General features: G+C 29.4%; 1 protein-coding gene and 1 pseudogene across 1 annotated transcript; both read right to left on the bottom strand.

Annotated features, from left to right (window-relative positions):
* Positions 1-2,079: 2,079 nt before the first annotated feature.
* LOC113385574 lies at positions 2,080-3,466 on the bottom strand. The gene is made up of 3 exons (XM_026623427.1): positions 3,425-3,466; positions 2,650-2,757; positions 2,080-2,427 (listed from the first exon to the last, which is right to left on the bottom strand). The coding sequence occupies exons 1-3, from the start codon at positions 3,464-3,466 to the stop codon at positions 2,080-2,082; spliced, it is 498 nt and encodes a 165-aa protein (XP_026479212.1).
* Positions 3,467-11,132: 7,666 nt separating this feature from the next.
* Positions 11,133-20,109, bottom strand: part of LOC113385563 — a 15,820-nt pseudogene continuing 6,843 nt past the window's right edge.

The raw sequence follows: 20,109 nt of genomic DNA, 5'->3' as shown, positions 1-20,109 counted from the left end.
AAGCTGTTTTATATGTATGCATCTCATAGGTACTTAAGGATGTTGTAAATTATATTATTGTTTGAGAAATTGAGCTTTTTCAATTTTTATAAATTTTTGAACTTTCGTTCTACATATAAAATATTTTCATAGCACATTAGTCAAATATATGATATGATTATTGTGAGTGTTTAAATATTTTAAATATTTATTTTTATATAGAGAAAATATAAAACTTTCAAAATTTGTATTACATGTTTAGTCAGGATCATCTTTGCTTCGTCAACAACTTGCATTTTGCAATAGATTTCAAAATAGTAACCTAATGGCTTATCGATATTTGATATAGTTTTATTATTATAATTTATCGAATATTGAAGATATATTTTTTATTTTGATATACCAAGATCGTTAAAGGACTATTTTTATTTAAAAATATATTTTAAATCTATTTTTTTCAAGTAAAAAAGGATATCAACACTGCTTGATATCAAGATGTCACTGGAACTTTGGGTTGCGAGGCAAAAGCTCTTACCGCTAAACCAGAATAGTAGATAGAAATCCTTAATCAAACAAAAAATATAAATACAATTTTCAAAAACAATTGATAAAAATCAATGATGACTCGAGTACGTCGGTTTTGCTCTATGATCGTTTGTGCTGTTTCTTGTAATTACCAGTAAAAATTTATAAGTAATTTAAAAGATATCAAAGATTTTATCTTAGTTATTCGAATGAGCTATTTATTATTAACAGTTCAAAAATTAATTTTTAGCTTAACCAGTTGCTAAATGTTTGACTTCTAGTCCAATATACAATATGTTACTTACGCAGATTTTTTAAATTTTCCATTTATTTATTTCTTTTTTATCAATTGGGAATCGCGTTGAGTAAAATTATGAGTTAACTATTAAAGTTACAATATCACTTATCTAATAAAATTTTTATTAAATTTATTAGTTGAATTCAAATACTATTCTTATATTTTTCTTACTCTTCTTAATTAGTTCTTCGCAATTCATAGTTAAAAATAAATTTAAAATCATAAATACTTTTTCGAAGAAAATTTTTTCAAACGCCATAGGTTAATGTTATTTTAAATTATGTATTGAATAAACTGTACTATATAAAAATATTTGGCCAAAATTGAAATTTTCAGAAATCCAATTTTAAATTCATATGTCTATAAACTCACTTTTTATATAGGTGATAAGGGGGCGTCCATTAATCACGTGAGGTTTTTAGGGGGAGGGGGAGTTTGACAAAAGAATCACAAAATATTAGGTGGAAGAGTGAGGGGTATTGTAAAATACCAATAAAAAAATCCAAGTATTTTCAAAAAAAAATTACAATTTTTACTCGTAACAAAAAATGCAGGTGATGGGGGTGTAATTTTGAATAGCACCATGTATCAGAAAAGGGGAAGGAGGGTCCAAAAATCCTTTAAAAAATGATCACGTGATTAATTAAGGTGACCATACGTTCCGGATTGGCCGGGACAGTCTCGATTTTCTGCCTTGCGTCCCGGTTTTTTCTAAAAGCAATATTTGTCCCGGTTTTAGGTGTTTTGACCCGGATTGTTCCGGATTTTTAAAAATGTTATGATTGCCAATATATCTTTAAATATATTTCAACTAGAAAATTTGAACCGAAAAAATGTTCATATAAGTTTTTAGCTCACCAACATCTCCCTCCCCTCGCTCTCACAAACATTCTAATCCGTCCCGAATATCATGCAAAAAAAATTAAGGTCGCCTAAGATTAATTGCAAAAAAATTAAGGTCGCCTTGAATTAATGGGCGCCCCCGAATTGCAAGTGCAAATTTGACCTTCATATTTTATCAAAAATAAGATTAAACTATAAAAATTGGGAGTACACATAGAAAAGGATTAGGTAGACAAAACACGTTGACTATTTAACTATGTTTTGAAGAGTCCCGCAATATAGGTCAATGAATTGTATAGTGCAAAGGTACCATTATTGTAAATGAATCCGCTGGCTAGAAACATTTCTACTACACATGATTTTTTTTCATTATTAATAACTTGCTAAAATAGTTTGTTCTTATAACTATCTATTATCATCAATATTTAACTATTTCAGCAAGTAGCATCAGGCCACGTGGATTGATTAAGATTTCTAGAGGCGGCACAAAAATAGTCAGCAGCGGTTGTGGTTGCAGGAAAAGATATTATTCTTAAATCTCCTTGAGGTGTAATTTGCAACGAATTATATCTCCGTTGAGGAAATGATAATAACACAGATTTGCCAAATATTTGAGACTGAACCACTTTTTGGTTAGAGTTTAATTCACCCGTTATAGGATTGTATAAGTTGCACCTGGCCCTGGCAAGAATACAGCTGCTGATATCTGTGAAGAGACGAATTCTGTCTTCTTCAGCATCCAAAGTGTTTGTTAATATAGCTTCATTGTAGCAGGAAGCAATCTGTGATCAAGATTAAGAAGTCATGCAATAATCATAATAGAAGTAATTATAATTTATAATCTTATTGATTTCAACATGAATTTTAAAATGCCAAAAAACAAAAAAAAAAACTATTCAATTAAATGTGCGAAATATGATTTATCAAACATATCAAGAATCAAATTGCCTAACTGGATCTAAAACTTATATTATTTGTATATAGAAAAATTAAAAAATATTTACCAGTTGATTTGAATTGACTCTTCTCAGACATCTCACAAAATCGCAGTAAGCGGGATTGCAATAATCATATGTTGTAGTTGTCGTGGATTGTTGACTTGTAATAGTTGCCTGTAATGCAAATTGCAATTTTATTCTTAACATACTTACTTAACATACCTATAGAAACACATGGCAGTAAAATTAATTCGTTTTGGTTTGGAATATGGTCGTAGAAAAAACGATATATTATACATTTACATTTAGAACTAGTTGGTATTGGTATTTTGCCTTGAGGCAAGTTACATGAACTTCCTGATATGTGTGAATAATCGACTTAATCAATAAAAAATAAATTAATTTATGAGTGGTTAAAAGAGGGCATTTATTACACATAATTGAAAACGAACGAACACGTTAACTTGTCGGAGTATGTTCTAAAAGCAAATTTTCAAAAATCAATAATTTTTATAATTGAACCAGTTTCAGGTATGTTTATTAAGACCAAGTACTCTATCGTTATGCCCAGTAAATCGTCTAATTTTAATTTTAACAAAAGTTTAAAAAACTACTCATTTTCTCAAACTTTGATGAATTTTTTAAATTAATCTACTTGTCGTAAGACCGTAATATTTCAGTAAGTTCTATAAGACCATGATATATATTGCGGCCTAAAACGTGGACGAAAATTTTCTTTTTAATCTTCCTAGTTTCAGTCTTGCTTGAATAGTACACATTTATAAATCTTGCACTTTTTTCCGTTTGACTAAAATGTCTAAAGCACTAGATATCTACTGACTCGTCTTTTCTTCCTCGGTTTTTGACCATCCTCATCTAACATTTTTTCAATGCCATTAAGATGTGAATGTGAATTATTCAATAATCAGAATGATTTAAGTGTGAGCTTTTTCCCCAACAAGAATATTTTCAGAGCAGTGGTAACAATTTCCTGGGCCCACTCTTTGAACTAATTCAGGCAACATCTATTTTTGATTACAAATTACAACGGTTCAGTACTTTGTGCGGGGTATCAATGTACAGTAATACCCCGTTTAACGCCTTTTCGTTTAGCGCTGTTTCGGTTTAGCGCTCTTTTATTTCAACCCAAGTTTTGAAGCGGTAAATGAGGAAGATGTCGAAGAAATATTTCAGGAAGCAGCGCAGTCTTTCTACTGATGAGCTCAAGAAATATACTGAACAAGAAGAAAATAAAAATGTTGACGGCAGTGATTCAGAGCAAAAAGAACATTCGATGGCGTTTGTAAAAGGGAGTTTGTCTACTATAACTGAAATAATGGATAAATTCTTTGAATATTATTCAAGTTTTGACAAGAACTTAAAAGTAAGGGGTGGTGTTAGAGGTGTTCTATTCGTTTATGAAGAATTTTTATGAGGACAACGCAAAAGGAAAAGGCAAACAACATTAGATGATTTTGTCACAAATAGTCACAACACTGAAAACGCGATAAGCTAACTAAATATGACTGACTTAGAATTTTCTCAACTTCCCGAAGGAGAAGTTTATGTTTTCATCAAAAAATCCGATTATAAGTAATTATTCAATAATAAAATATTGTGAATTTTATATAGAAAGGAAAAACAAACACTGAGTTGTTTTTTCCAACATGACAATGTAGTATACAATGTCCCTTCTCGGCGGACTATTGTAAATTCATTAAATTTACTGAATGTCCTTTACTGGACAGTTGTAAATAAAAGAGTTAATAAAAAAAAATAAAAAATTCGATTTCGACGTTTCAAGCCATTCTGAATCGAATGAAACCAAATTTGGAAAAAGTATGTGTGTGTGTGTGTGTGTGTGTGTGTGAACAGATTTTTTGCCGTAAATCGACGTTTTCTTGAAAACGGCTGGGCCAATTTCAAAAAATTAAAAACCATTCGATGTATCTCGACGAGGACTATCATTTGTGAGACGATCGGCCGAGACGCTTCTTTATAAATAGCAGAAAAGTGAAAAAAAATTTGTCCACGTTTTAGCCCGCAATACTGAACCGATTATGAAAATTCAAAAACCGTTTTCTTGTAATAAAATGTTAAAAAAAAAATTTCAACGATTTTTATTATTATTTTTTTGACGGTAGATAGTCTTCTAGATCATACTAAAATATTACGGCCCTACGACAATTGGTTTAACTTTGAAAATTCGTCAAAGTTTGCAAAAATTGGTATCGTTTTTTTGGAATTTGTCAAAATTAGATCCTTCATCGACGTTTCCTCAAAAACGCATGAACCGATTTCAGAATTTTAAAAGTCATTTGATGTATTTCGATGAGACTATCATTGGTCAGTTTTGTGAGACGATATGCCAAGCCGTTTCTTTGTAATTTGAAAAAAAGGATTTTCTTGTAATTAACTGTTGAAAAAAAAATTTAAACCGATTTTTATGGAATTTTTTATTAATATATCATGGTATCTTATAGAACTTACTGTAATATTACGGCCTTACGACAAGTAGTTTAATTTTAAAAATTCATCAAAGTTTTAGAAAATGAGTAGTTTTTTTGACGTTAGCTAAAATTAAAATTAGACGATTTACTTGGTATAACAATATAGTACTTGGTGTTAATAAACATACTAAACCATTAAAATCCTATGGAAACTGGTTCAAATATAATAATTGTTGATTTTTGAAAAGTTGCTTTTTGAAATTTCTACGAGTTAACGTGTTCGTTCGTTTTCAATTATGTGTAATAAATCCACTTAAGAAATTAATTTATTTCTTATTGATTAAGTTGATTATATTTACACACATCGGGAAGTTCATGTAACTTGCCTCAAGACTAAATACCAATACCAACTAGTTTTTTTTTTTCAAGAATATTCATTTTGTTATTTATATTTTGTTTTCATTTTTGCAAAAAATAATAATGTATTATTAGTTTGGGCTTTAAGAAAAAAATAGTTTGGTTTTGTTTTTATTTAAAAAACACACTTTTTAAATTCAAAACCTAACCAATTTCCTAACCCCAATAATTCCCCTAACCTCAATAATTCCATGTAAAGTTAGCCGCGTTTAGCGCTGTTTTGCATTGCCCTCTACTTTGATGGAACGTTAAATGGGGTATTACTGTATATTATTTTCACACTTCGGGAAGATCATGTTGCCTTAAGGTAAAATCCTACTTAATTATAACTATTAAATTTTTTCAGAAATTTCAATTTAAATATCAAATAGTCACTACTCTTTTATATGCATGACGAATATGCTCACAAAATTCTGCCACGAGTATATTTGTCAATTACAGTTAACTGGTTAATAGATTGTCTACTGTTCGATGTGGGATAATTGCAAAGTGACTTTAAAGATCATCAAATTATTACAAAAAACATAAAAGTCAAAACAAACATTTTATACTACTAAGTGTGCAATGATACGCTCTAGTGCATCTACAATACAACAGCATATCATAGATTTGAACATGGCATTAAAAATGAAAGCAATTCAACCTTTTAAAGTTGATTGATAGTTAAGAGCAGTCTTATAATTACTGATATTTCATGGTATATCTATTTACCGTTAAAGATGTAGCACAATCCTCGTAAACCGTTCCGGAAAAATAAGTGACAGCGCATTGAGAGATCGCTATAATTTGCAACGGCCCGATATCATTTGTGACAGCCCGGTAGAAGCATCCGTAGCAGCCGTCGGTTAAACCATTTGCCATCACATCGGTCGAATTGCAAACGAAACCGGCTAAGACCATGAAACTTCCACTAAAAAAACAGTCATTTTATTTACATGATTTACATTGAGCTAGATACATCTATAAATTGATATCGCTAATCCAATAGCAAGCAGTAGCAATATCAATTTTCATTAGGAAATATAGGTTTTAAATATGTTTCCAAGTGAAATGGCACTTTGTGGCCATTGTTGCATCAAATTAACCCTAGGTATTTTTGTTATGGAAACTTTGAAAAACTAAAGACTATTTTGTTACTAAACTCGAGTTTTATATTTTCTAAAACAGCATTTGTTGATATCACAAAGTATACAATGACGAAAGACGGAAAAAAAACTTAAGTACAATACCATTCTAGGCATAAATAATATATAATATAATAATATATCAGCCCTATTAGATAAATTCGAAAATAGGCATAATCAAATATGGGTGGTCATCATTCAAAAATATAGGTAAGAAGAAGTTCTAGCCCAGCAGCTCACTGGACTTAAGATTCTGATTGTTTAGTTGCCTATAGTTTAGTATCATGTGAGATATCCAGAAAAAACTGTTCTCTGGTTTATTTTAATTATAATACATTTTATAAAAATTAAAACCCCTTCTTATGCCTCGCATTTACTGCAAAACATCCCTTTTTTTTTTTTTTTTTTTTGAAGTTAACTGTTGAACGTTAGAACGTAGAAGTTAACGTTATTCTGATTTAACATCTTAGCTGACAATTTAATATAATATTTATTAACTTCCCGAAGGAGAAGTTTGTTTTTATAAAAAAATCCGATTCGCTAATTTTATGTTTTCTCGACATTTCAAGCCAATCTGAATCGAATGAGACCAAATTTGGAAAAAGTATTTGTGTGTGAACAGATTTTTTGCCGTAAATCGACGTTTTCTCAAAAAGGGCTGGACCGATTTCAAAAATTTAAAAGCTATTCGATGTATCTTGATGACGAGTATTGACAATTTCGATTGATTAAATCAATTTTACACATTTCAGGAAGTTCACGCATCTTGCCTTAAGGCTAAATGCCACCTTCAACTAGTTATACGTGCTTTCATATTTCATGCATACGATCCAAAGAAATATTTTATAATTGTTTCAATAGTTTATCGTATTTTTATGCCTGAAATTAAAATTTTTAATTTTAAAATTTGATGATTTTCAATTTGAACAATGTCAAAAAAAGTTATTAAAAAATATGTGAATGTACCAAATTGGTTTATCCAGGGATTTCCAACCGCCTCCCCTTTCTAATTAAAAAATTGTTGCGCACTCACTAATTCTTTTAACAATTTCATTTCATAAATACTAAACTGATATTATAAGAGTGCAAATTAATATGCAATATTATGTAAAAACATGCATATAAAGTCATTTCAAAAATTTTGATTTATTTTCGAAATAGTATTTTGGAAACAGCCTCCCGCTCTCCTAATATAACGCGCATTAACACATTCAGAAAAATACAAAAGCCGCGTCGAGGATCACCCAAAACTCATTGGCTTAAGCACTTTGCCACAACACTAACATGACTAAAATATTATACATATTACGTTAATATCTGTCAATCTCAAAATAGTGAAAAGATCCTACAAGAAACCTACAATTTTACTTTTGTCCACTTTAGGATATGCGTAAAAATTATATAATAGAAAGAAAAATATTAACTTTTGATTGAGGTCTAAAGTGTTATACGTTTTAATAAATTTATTTTATTAAAAAGTATATATTTTATTTAATTTAACAATAAATTTAAATATAATTTTTGCCTTCTTTTCCTAGCCTCATAATCGACCCGAATATCACGTTTCTAATTTTCTATTATATCATATTACTGATTTTAAACATAAGGTAGACGCACACAACAATTAAAATTTGTTTCAAATATTTTTTTTTTCAAAACAAGATAATAAACTTAATATTATTCAAATAAATCAAATGAAACAATATAGCAAACGCCGGCATCTGAAATTACATCAAATACAATTGGATCTCAAGTTTCAATAATTCAACAATTGAATATCATTTACACATTAATTATCCGCAACAAACAAAAACTTGGGTGTTCATTTTCTTCTATGAAAAATGTACGTTAGCGAATAAAAAACATTAAAAATAACATTTCAGTTTGACCCCAACCCAGACTGCAAGAAATGATGTTAGACACAAAATAATAAAAGATAATCCTAAAGTTTTGGCAATTAGCAAATATTGTATTGCAAATTATAATTCTTTTACTCGCTTTAGCAATTATCAACTGTACTATAAATTACATATTTTTACCTATTTTGTATGCATAATGATGTTTTCCCTGCTTTGAATGCGATGTAGCCAGTTATCTGAAATATTTAATAATAAAAAATATTAATAATTTGGAGAATAATGTGATGGCGTAGTAATTCATCTTAAAATAGGATACAGAAAAAACTTTAATATGTTATTCAGAAACTTTTTTTGAGTTGTAAAGTGCAAAAAGCAACATCCGATTCGATTTGAGTTTTTGTTGTTTTATTATACAGGTTTTGAGCATATGTTTTCAATTTCAAAAAGTTAGCGTACTTAGTTTTAGTCAAAAGGTTATTTTATGGTGCCAAGTGATTTTATATATTCCAAGACGATCCGAGGACCAACGTCGCTCTGGACGCCCCATGAACACTGGAAGATGTAGTATATTTACCGGTATATTACGCGTTAATTATGATTCTGATTTACTTAAAAAGATCATAATTATTAATTCACATAAGATTTGGTTATAATATCGAAATCGTAGCCCAATAGTCAATTTATTGTCCCACACCAACAAAATATCAATAATAAAATTAAGCTGCCCGCAAAATTTGAAACATACCTCGTTTGATACAATATAAATAAGTTGGCATTTTTTAACTTTTATGAATAAATAATGAATTAATATTTGAAGCGTTATTAGTTTATTTAATACTGCACTTTTAAATCACTTTATCACAAATGATAAATAATAACTCAAAACGAAACTAAAAAGAACTTTTTTACACCGATCAACAGCGCACTTGGTATATGAGAACATACGTTTTCACACCTAAATAAAAACATTTTTCAAAAATATCACTTACTGTCATCGCAATCAAGATTATTTTGATTTTAACGAAATTTGCTCTGTTCATTATTTAAATATGATGAATTTAAAACACTTCGCAAGCAGATGTAGTATCGTCATGATGTCACAGAGAACAAAATCAAATCATGTTCCGAGTGAATGCGCGAGTATAACACATAATTTTTATTCATGGAAATATTACGAAATATTCCGTTATTCAGGAACTAATATAAAAAGATTATTACGTGACTCTTTTGGCGGAAGCGCACAAGAATTCGGTCATGTTAGGATTTTGCAACAAAATTTACGCTAAATTAACCGCGGTGTGTAAAAGTTTTACAAATGTGAGATTTTGAAAAAAAAAACCGCTAACATGCTCTTATTATGCAAAACTTTATATACTGATAGTAAACAGATAGCAATCGTAGCAAAAACTGATTGCATTGGTAATACAATTTGGCATAATAATTATGCTTTAACATAGTATTATTTATGATCTCAAAACTGGTCGGTAAGCACCGGCTCAATAAGAAGAGCAGTTCCAACACAATATATCACTTCACTCAATAAGTCCGTAGAATAACTAAGAAAAACTCACTTTTTGGCATTTTTTTTTTCAATATAGTTTTCTTCTAAGACGATATACTGATTACAGTGAGCTTCGAACTCTTCGAAACCATTTTTGTAGTACGATTTGTACTTCGCCACAAAATTCGGCCATCATCTCATCATTTGGCAAATATTTCTTCAGAGCGAGCATTCTTTTGAGATCTGAGAACAGGATATTTTCGCTGGAGAATAGATCTAGAGAATATATATAGTGAGTGCGGAAGCAATTCGGAACCTAATTCATGTTTTTTTCGCCACTGTTTTTACGGTGCGTTGTCCTGATGGAGCAGCACGGTTTTCTTTTTCAAATGGTGCGTTTTTTCCGATTTTGATCTTCAAATGTTTCAAGAATGTTATGTCACTGTTGATGGTCTGGCCTTTTTCAAGATAGTTGATGAATATCATTTTTTGCGTATCCCAAAAAACTGACGCCATAACAGATGCAAAAACTCTTTTTATTCGTTTTATTTTGATTAAACAGCTCCAAATACTCTTACAAATCAACTCGTTATGCTTTTGGTCAATTGTGAGTTTGCACGGTACCCATTTAGCACAGAGGTTTTTTCTATTCAAATATTTGTGAACGATATGTTCATCACATACTATTGATATCTTTAGGGTATCAGCTAAACGTTTTGTGTGATATTTTCTGGTGTGGCCACCTCAATTGGCCTGATAATACTTATCGAGCGATACTTTGGCAGCAATGGTATTTTTACCCATCAAATTTCAATGATAAATCAACCCACGAAATCGCTTTGAATGGATGGATTCGAAAAACTCAAAAGCATCACTTGAACCTCTGTAACTTGCAAACTAATCGTTAGATTGTCAAGAAATTTTGACATATATCTTCTTAAAGTTGTTTTCTACAAATTATACTGATGATTACATAGCAACATCATTTATGTGTTATCCTACAGACTTATTGAGTGGCGTTATATCTAACCATTACTCTTATTACAAATTTCAAATAAAGTACTTTTTTTATAAATAGTTCATATATTTAAATAAGACATTATTTTTCTTAATTTATAAAATTACACACAAAATATAAATTGTCACTTTTCTAATCGTTGATAGAAACAGATTTTTTTTTATATATCACTAGTAACATCACAAATTGAATCTAACTAAGTTCAAATCCAGCCCCTGATTGAATTGCATATAATAGCCTATCATGCAAAACACTTTCTTCGGAAAATTCTGGTAATTTCAACAAATTGATACATGTGCTCGCTGTGGGCAACCTATCAGCGGAACCAGCCAACTGAATACAAAAAGGCGGCTCCAAGTCCTGAAAAAGATAAAAATAGTCAATTAATAAATGATATGGAAATGATACAAATATTGTGGATAATATTTGAGATTAAAGATTTGAATCCGAAATGAATTTTATTGTCGGTTATTAATTAATTATTAATTTAAGTTAAATATATTCATCGAATTGAATAATTTACATATGAAATTCATGAATATTTATTTATTTAATTCATGAATAAATATTTTTTATGTGTAATCACACAACCCCGGCATACGAGTGTTTCAAAATAAGAGCCAAGAAACGATTGATCCGTGTATGTAAAAAATAATTAAAAGCAACTAGTGGGGCGCATGGCATCGTGCCTTAAGGCAAATTGCTGAAACTTCCCGTACCATTTTTTTTTTTTTAAAAAAATTAACATCTTCGAAAAAAATTTACTTTGAACGAAATTGATTTTTGAGGAACTATAAATTTTTGACAAAAATTAACTTTTTTAGAAAAAAAAGACTTAAAAAAAATGTTTTCTTAATTTTGAAATATTTTAGAAATTTTGAACTTTTTTTCAAAGCAATCGTACTACTTTAACTGCATAGAGACGAAATATCGAAGCGCGTAAGCGCCGCGCCGACTAAGTATAAACAAAAATTATACTTATTGTTAAAATCTTTATAAAATATTTAATAATTTGATGTGCATATGTCTAATGATTATTTTTTTCTTTCACTTGATCTTCGAAACCGCTAGACCTGCCTTCATGAAAATTTAATCAGTTCTTCATCTTGTCAATACAAGTAAAATGTTTTTTGAATTATTAAAATCGGATGCTCCGATCCACTCCGTTCTCTTAAAAACTGAGTTACCGTTTGTGGCACTTTTTGCAATTAATCTAAAATAGTTGTTGCTTCTATATACAAGCAAAACTCGAGACAAAATGAAAATATGAAAAATTTCGTCAGTTGAAACAGTGTTTTCCTATCATAGGAATATCTTGTCTGTTTTATGATAGTAAATTATTTTAAATTTAGTCCTTTCAATTATATATTAATATTATATGTGTAGTAACGATTTACCGACGCAGGATTATTTTAAAGTTTGAAATTTTGATTATATATAGTGTATAATATTAGCCATAAATATAATTGTATGTACAGTTTTATATGTTGAGTTCGCATTATTTGCTTTTTGTACATTTACAAAAAAATTACTTTCATAACCATGGGTCCAAAGAAAAAGGCCATGTACCTTATATTAAAACGTGAAATTATTGAAAAATATGATCATGGCGAGTATGTACGAGCATAACATATCAAAGAAGTATGTTCAAGCAAAAGGAATTGATAAAGGGTTACACCCCAGCTAGGAGCATTGCAATAATTTATAAGCAACCTTATGATCTCTAAAAGTTTGTGAATAAATATCACCCCGAAGAAGTTGCAACAGTTCGAACATGGGAGTTTTTCAATGAAACATGTCCAACACATTTCCGCAATATAAATAGAAGGGAAAAAACAATAAACAATTAATAAATCGTAAATTTATTTCTAATATTCACAAAAACCTAACAAAAACCACAGTGCTGGAACGAATTAATAAAATTTCTATCTATTTATATAGGAAAATTTTTCTCGAGATACAAATAATTCGACTTACGGGCGTGGTTACAGAACGATTTAAACTAGTATTTCCGAACACCACTGTAGTTCCAAGTGCTGGACATGTTTCTATTGAGAATATCCTACATTATAACATATATCTACCTTAAATCCTAATAGTGGTGGTCTAGAGCAACTTGTAACAAACTTTAATAATAATCTCTTTTGAACATCATTGAATTTTTCTATTACACGCCAGAACATTTGAATAGTCGGATGATCTTCCATATATCCACCTAAAACAATGATTATGACATTTTACAAAACCAGAATTTTATTAATTGTATATATATATTTTAAAAAAAAATCTGACCTGTATAAGATGTGTTTCGTCTTAGATCATCAATATCAACAGGAAGCTCAGATCCTGATATCAAAATTTGCAATTCCTTGAAACTGTAAAGTTTTGTTCAAATAATTAAAGTTATTCATTAATTGTAGATAAAATAATATATCACTTCAATATTTCAAACTTTTAGTGATCCGTGCATGTAAAAAATAATTAAAAGCAAAAATTTTAGAAATATGATGAATATCAATATTTTTTCACTGGATACATGTTTTATAATACAACCCTAACATTAAAATATATTTTTCGGCGTGATAAATAAAAATATAAAATATTCCTTTCCAATTATGTGTTTCATACAATTAACCTAAATTGTTTGATTGATTGTTATGTGCAACTACAATTAATATTATATATGCATGAATATTGCTCATTCTATTATGAAGTTACTTCATAATCCCAAAAGAATTCCAGTAAATAAGTAATTTTTCAGTTTTTCAAACATATGTAATAAAAATTCAAATACCTTAAGGAGGGCGATACATGTAACAAGAAAAAAAAATCGATTTTTTTTTTTCATAAATCGTTACAATAACATTTCAAAAATATGCCTGTAAATATTCAAAACAAAATTATCATTATTTATACAATAAAAACTCATTTAAGTGCCACGCCTCAACTCGACGCTTGAGTGCTATTGTACTCTTATCTGTTTCTGTGTCAAAACTTTAAACGCGTTTTTCTCAAAACGACATTTTTGAAATTTGCGGGCGGGATAACTCAAAAAGTTCTCAACCGATTCCAATGAAATTTTGCACACATTTACTTTACAGTAATAGCTTCTAGTTAAACCTCAAACATTCCAAAAAAAATTTCAAAAATTAACCCTTTTACCAAAAAAAAAACATTGAAAAAAAGGTGAAAAATCGAACTTTTTTTTCTGAGGTGTGCCAATTTACGATTTTGTGATTTGTTTAATTTTTTTTTGGTTTAACTAGAAAATATATGTTTTATGAACACGTACAAACTAATTTTTTTGATTTCAAATCACCGTACGAAAAGTGAGAACGCCCGCAAATTGATGGCGTTTTCCGAGAGGGTCTTGGCAGATTTATTTTTACGGCAGCCATTTAAAAAAAAAAAATTAAAAAAAATTTTTTTTTTTGTGTATTTTAATATATAATAAATAACCCTAAAAAAGTTCAAAAAGATTCAGTCATTCCTTCCCAGTTTAAAAAGTCCTCAAAAAATGGTAAAAATTAAGGCGATTACATGTATCGCCCCCCTTAAATGTATAAAATGTGTTTTTGCCATCACCATAAATTTTCGATATGTAAATTCTACAAAAACTCACTTAAACATATGAAGCCAATCCAGCGGAAGTACATCATCTAAACCTTGTCGAAAAGCCATAAACTGAGCTCGAATCTGTTTATTTAATTTAAAATCTGCCATTAAATGAATGTATTCTATTCGATTTGTCGCATTCACTGTAATATTTGCGCCTCCTGGCTTCAATTCTTCAGTCTATAAATAATTCATAAAAGAATTTAGATTTATAAAGCTTTGGTAGAAAATTATATCATTCTATAAACATATGCTTACCTTAGTTTCGCCCAAATCATCTGTCATAACTGTAAAATCTAGACCCAGATCGTTAACGTCACCTGTGTAGCTTTTTAAAGAGAGTAGAGATCTATGCAAAACTGGGTCTAGAGATGCTAAATGATGAGCATCAATTATGCTGGGACCAACTAACTTACAAAGAAAAAATTCTGATAGAGGTAAATCGACCAAAAGGTTTTCAAAAAGGGCCTGTAATTAATACAAATATACATAAGACTTGTTGTATTGAAATCTATTGAGAGTAAAGATAATTGAAATATTAAAATTAAACTTACTTTTCCAAGAAGTCTACCAATAAAAAAATAATGTTTTTGAAAATCTTCAACAATTAATCCAACCCCAGGATTAGGATATAACGATCTATCCTGTGCTAATCTAAAGAAGCCTCTATTTGGATCAAACGCCGTATGAATCAATTCTGATAAAACTTCTCTGAACATCCCTCCACCATCAACACCTGCTTCCTCAAGACCAGCTGCATTAATAAGCTGTACCCTCATTTTTAATCGTAGATTTGGCTCTAAGTATTTTATTAAAATATAATAATATTAGTAAATAAATATTTATTTGCCTAAATTTAATGAATAAATAAGTGTAAACTTTCCGATATGTGTAAAAATAGACTTAATCAATACAAATTGAGCTTTAGAGAGTTAGATAAAATTTATAACTGTTTATTTCAAAAATAAAGTTTTCACTTTCACTTAAATCTAAACACAGTGACTTTCAATGCAAAACACAAAAACATTTTTTTAAGAAACTTGATAAATTATTTTGTGAAATATTAAGCACCTGCTATAAGAAAATACTGGGGCTTATCGAGATTAATTAATTGGCTTTTAAATTTATGAAATCGGTTCGGCCGTTTTTGAGAAAACGTTGACGAAATTCAAATTTTGATTTATCAATCACAAAAGTGACCTTTGACATAAATTTTGATATTCTTTCAAACATTGATTTATATTTAAAAATAAATCAAAAGTCGTAGGTCCTAGTTGACTATAATCTGAATTATATTTTTTTTTAACACTTAACTGCAAAGAAACGGTCCGGTCCGATCTTTACCAACAACTAATCAACGCGATTTCTATCCAACATCTTTCGAACATTTTTTGAATTGTTAAAATCAAAGCCGAGCTAAAACGTGGACGAAAATGTTTTACTTTTCTATAAATTAAAAAGAAATGGCTTGCTTGATCATTGTGCAGAAGTAATCAATCAATCAAGTCTTGGTTTAGATACTTCAAATAACTTTACTACAAAATACCATTTACGGGAAAACCTTGACATAAGATCGAAAAATCGGCTCACACACACACACATACTTTTTCCAAATTTGGTCGCAATCGCTTCAAAATGACTTGAGAGAAAACAAAGTCATGAAATCAGATTTTTTGGCAGAAACAAACTTCTCTTCGGGAAGTTAAAACAGTGACATAATTATCTGTTATGAAATTTTTACTACTCCATAAACTAAACTATATTAATACTAACCATTTTGAATTGACAATTTATCAAAAGCATCTTCATATAAATGTGAACGACGTAATTTAATTGAAATTGCTGGCCCTCGTAAAAAGTCCTGAGCATCACCATGTTGCACAGAACGCTCAGCATTCAGCAAACCTTGCAAAACTCGAACTCGATCAGCAAAAGGTAGCGCAAAAGGTAATTCCCTCAAAGCAGTTAAAAATCGAACTTCTTTTACGCTAGCGGGAGGTCCAATATCTATAAAACACAAGTCAAAGCTAATGTAATCAACTATAATTTGATATAGAAAATTTTTTAAGCACTAAATGTATTAATAATAAACAGATGCAATGATTAAGTTTGCCATTTTACATATATTATCTTATGTTTACCAGCGCAAACTATTGTGTGCTATTCTAACCTATCTGATCCCTGGTAATCGTCCTGATTCCTCTAAAAGGGCGGTAGCCACGCCTAGCTTGCTTTAATTGTATATCGCTGGGCCGCTCTACGGACAAACACATGCGCCCATCGCTTGCGATCCACAGCGAGGGTGGGCAAAAAGACATTCTTAGGTCGCGCATGTGAAGTTGTCTTAACAAATGTACAGAAACCTAAAACACAATTTACCATATTGCCATGTTTCTATTATGTACAAATATACAAAAGTAATAAAATATAATCACTTTGAAAAGATGTATCCAATTTAGAGTTTTCTGTCCGTGAATCATTTCTCTTGATCGAACTGCTAGTTGATAGTCCTGCGGTATGGCAAGTCTGCTATCTGGAAAGGCCAATTCTACTAATCCCAGACATACATCTTTAAGGATGCTTATTACTGGTACCAACTCATGTAAAGTGAAGGGAATAGATTCACCAGATGCAAATTCTCCATCATGTAAAGTAGTTATTAATAACTGAACAGCTCACAGAATAACGGTTAAAGGGGCACAATCAAATCTGTGTCTTCTCCAGACATTGCTATTCCCCCGAGATAACATCATTAGAAGAGAACATTTATTACCAGACCAACTATTCTAGTTGTAATACTTGAGCATATGTCCACACACGACGCAAGAACTTTGCACGAAATGCCAATGTATATAATAATCTAATATCATATGAATGTTTCAGTAAATAATTTCAAATACACTTTATAGATAAAAATACTTATTTACTCCACACACATTTTGTTTACTTACTTATATTTTGAATAGCGGAATCATCACAAATTAAAAGAAAATGACAAAGTCGACATATTGATTGAATAACGATCTCATCATCTTCATGATCACATATTCTAATAACCTTTTTACTCTATTTTCCTTCATTTATTAGAATTCTGCACTGCTGTAAAATTTCTGATTCTTGAGGAGATGGCCTAAAAATGTTAAAAAAATACATATAAAAATAAATCTGAATTTGTCACAATGTAAGTTAATGTAATGTTATGCACTCGGTGAACTAGTGATACAACTTCAGTAATACTATATATATTTCTGTTTAATGTAATAAAATGATCATTAATAAAAATATACTTACTTATAACCAAGACAGTTTTCATCATCTTCCTCCATATCAACATCATCGTCACAGTCATCGTCACAGCATTTCCAAGATAAGTTAATAGATAATCTAGACAAAATATCCAAATAATTTGAAGCATGTAGACCAATGGAATTCAAATCTGAAAATATAATATCAAAATGATAATATAACTATGATAACTAAATACAATCAAAATATAAGAGATATATACTCTAAATTAATACTCACTTAGATTTTCAGGTTCTAAAGATAAAAATGAGTACAACATCCAGGATGTTGTTAAAATTTATGCTCTCTACTTAAATATGAAACCAACTGAGCATATGGAAAAGAATTTTTATAAGTCAATTCCGATGAAAGTGCCGGTATTAGAAAGAAACTTATTGGTTCTGAAATTCTGTTCCTAGTATTTCTTCGCACAGCTTTTGCATTACAGTGTCACTAAAAAATATAAATAGCAGATCTAAAAAACAAACCTTATACACAATTAATGAAGAAATTGTGATGACAGAGTAAATATCAGAAAGAATGCAAGACAACTTACATAAAAAATAATTGATTTGAATATTTAACAGCTTCTAGAGGCCTGATAATAAGATTTAATATGCTAAAGCAGTTGGGTTGGGTGGTTTCTGGACTTCTTTCCATTAAGGTGGTATTCTAGCTTCTAACAACGTTCTCATACTTGAAAAATAATCCTAGAATATTTCATAATTTAATATAAAATAACTGTTTATAAATGTATTTGAGTTAAAATTGCTTAAAATATCTCACCATTTTGCACGGATGAAAAATTATTTTACAATATAAATCAGATTCTTCTTCAGTGCAGTGAGGTGCTCTGAGTTCAGTAAAACACTTCTAATACTCGTAAAGGCATAGTTGTATTTGACTTCCGTCTTTCATAATTTGTTTCAAACATAATATCAATATTTTTTTTATCTCCAAGCATAAGATTTACATTTTATAGCTTCCACAAACATATATTATTGGGACTTGATTAGAAATTGTGAATAGTAATCTGAATTATATAAATAAATAATAATATAATAAAATAAAATTAAAATTATAATAAAATGTTAATATTTAAGATTTTCTATGTATTGCATTGCAAATTATTTACAAACATTATCTGACATACATATTGAATCAATCAACATGTTACTATAAAATGATATTAGTAATTAGATATTTTAATAACTACTTACAAGTCTGTTGAGGTCATATTTTTTATTATAAAAAAAATATCAGTCGAGCAATTTGTTTAGTTAATATATCTTGAGAAAAATTGGATTTTGTTTTGAACATTCATCAAATAATAGCCCGCTGTATATTTTTGCATGCTGTCGTGCTACATAACTTCGAAAAAAGCTTTGAATTACACAGCACTATGTGTTCGTTTTCTATAATCTTCCCGTCTTTGTCTCTCTTGGTGTGCTCTTTCTATCAAAGCAAGCCGATCACCCATGAGCACTAGCACCAGCTAAATTTTGTTGTGGTCTTCTACGAAAATCTCCTTCAAAACTATACATCTATAATAGATTTATTTTGATTACAACTTTCCTGAACAAAACGTTCACATTTATAAATAAATGATGATTAACAAGCATTTTGTTACAATTATATCTCATTGTTTATTTTAACAATAGATTTGTCTATAAAAATATCTACATTACTGTATATAAATTTGAATCAAAATTATTTTTGTGATACAATCACATTAAAACTAATATTACATCTGGATATAATAAAATTAGTATTAGGCATGAAAATTTAATAATTCCGATTTATGTTTACATTTCCTTAAGTTCATTGGATTGTTTGCTATAAAATAAGAATTAATTTTCGAACAATAAAATATAAATTTAAATGTGAAATATAAAAGTACATACTCAAAAATATTTTAACAGATAAATAATAAACTTTTGATAATATGCACTAGCATTATAATTGAAAAACATTTCTTATTTTTATGATAACATTCAATAAATATAAAAACAGTACACGCCAGGCATATAAAAATAGCAATTTGTAATATATAAAATAATTATTTAAATATTCACTGATTGTGATCATCATATAAAAAGCAGATTCTAAGAATGTAAGAGAATTTATTACATTTAGCAAGTAGGATATTGACGATTTTTAAAAAAGATTCGTACTGAATAACTGAACAAGCACAATGACGTGTAAAAATTAGATAAATGAAAAAATAATTAATATATTAACACATTGCGAAAGTATA

This window comes from Ctenocephalides felis, unplaced genomic scaffold (assembly GCF_003426905.1).
Source record: "Ctenocephalides felis isolate EL2017-DRISC unplaced genomic scaffold, ASM342690v1 CF-g0.4_SCAFFOLD_00845, whole genome shotgun sequence".
Taxonomy (NCBI): domain Eukaryota; kingdom Metazoa; phylum Arthropoda; class Insecta; order Siphonaptera; family Pulicidae; genus Ctenocephalides; species Ctenocephalides felis.
Note: the sequence above shows the minus strand (reverse complement) of the source record. Positions and strands in the feature narration are given on the sequence as shown.

Bases quoted from the DNA above. Each gene is read 5' to 3' on its own strand.
- LOC113385574 (XM_026623427.1), bottom strand. From the start codon at position 3,466: ATGTTAGATGAGGATGGTCAAAAACCGAGGAAGAAAAGACGA. The intron at 2,758-3,424 runs GTCAGTAGATAT...TTTGCATTACAG, and splicing joins AACCGAGGAAGAAAAGACGA to GCAACTATTACAAGTCAACA. The intron at 2,428-2,649 runs GTAAATATTTTT...TCTTGATCACAG, and splicing joins GAGTCAATTCAAATCAACTG to ATTGCTTCCTGCTACAATGA.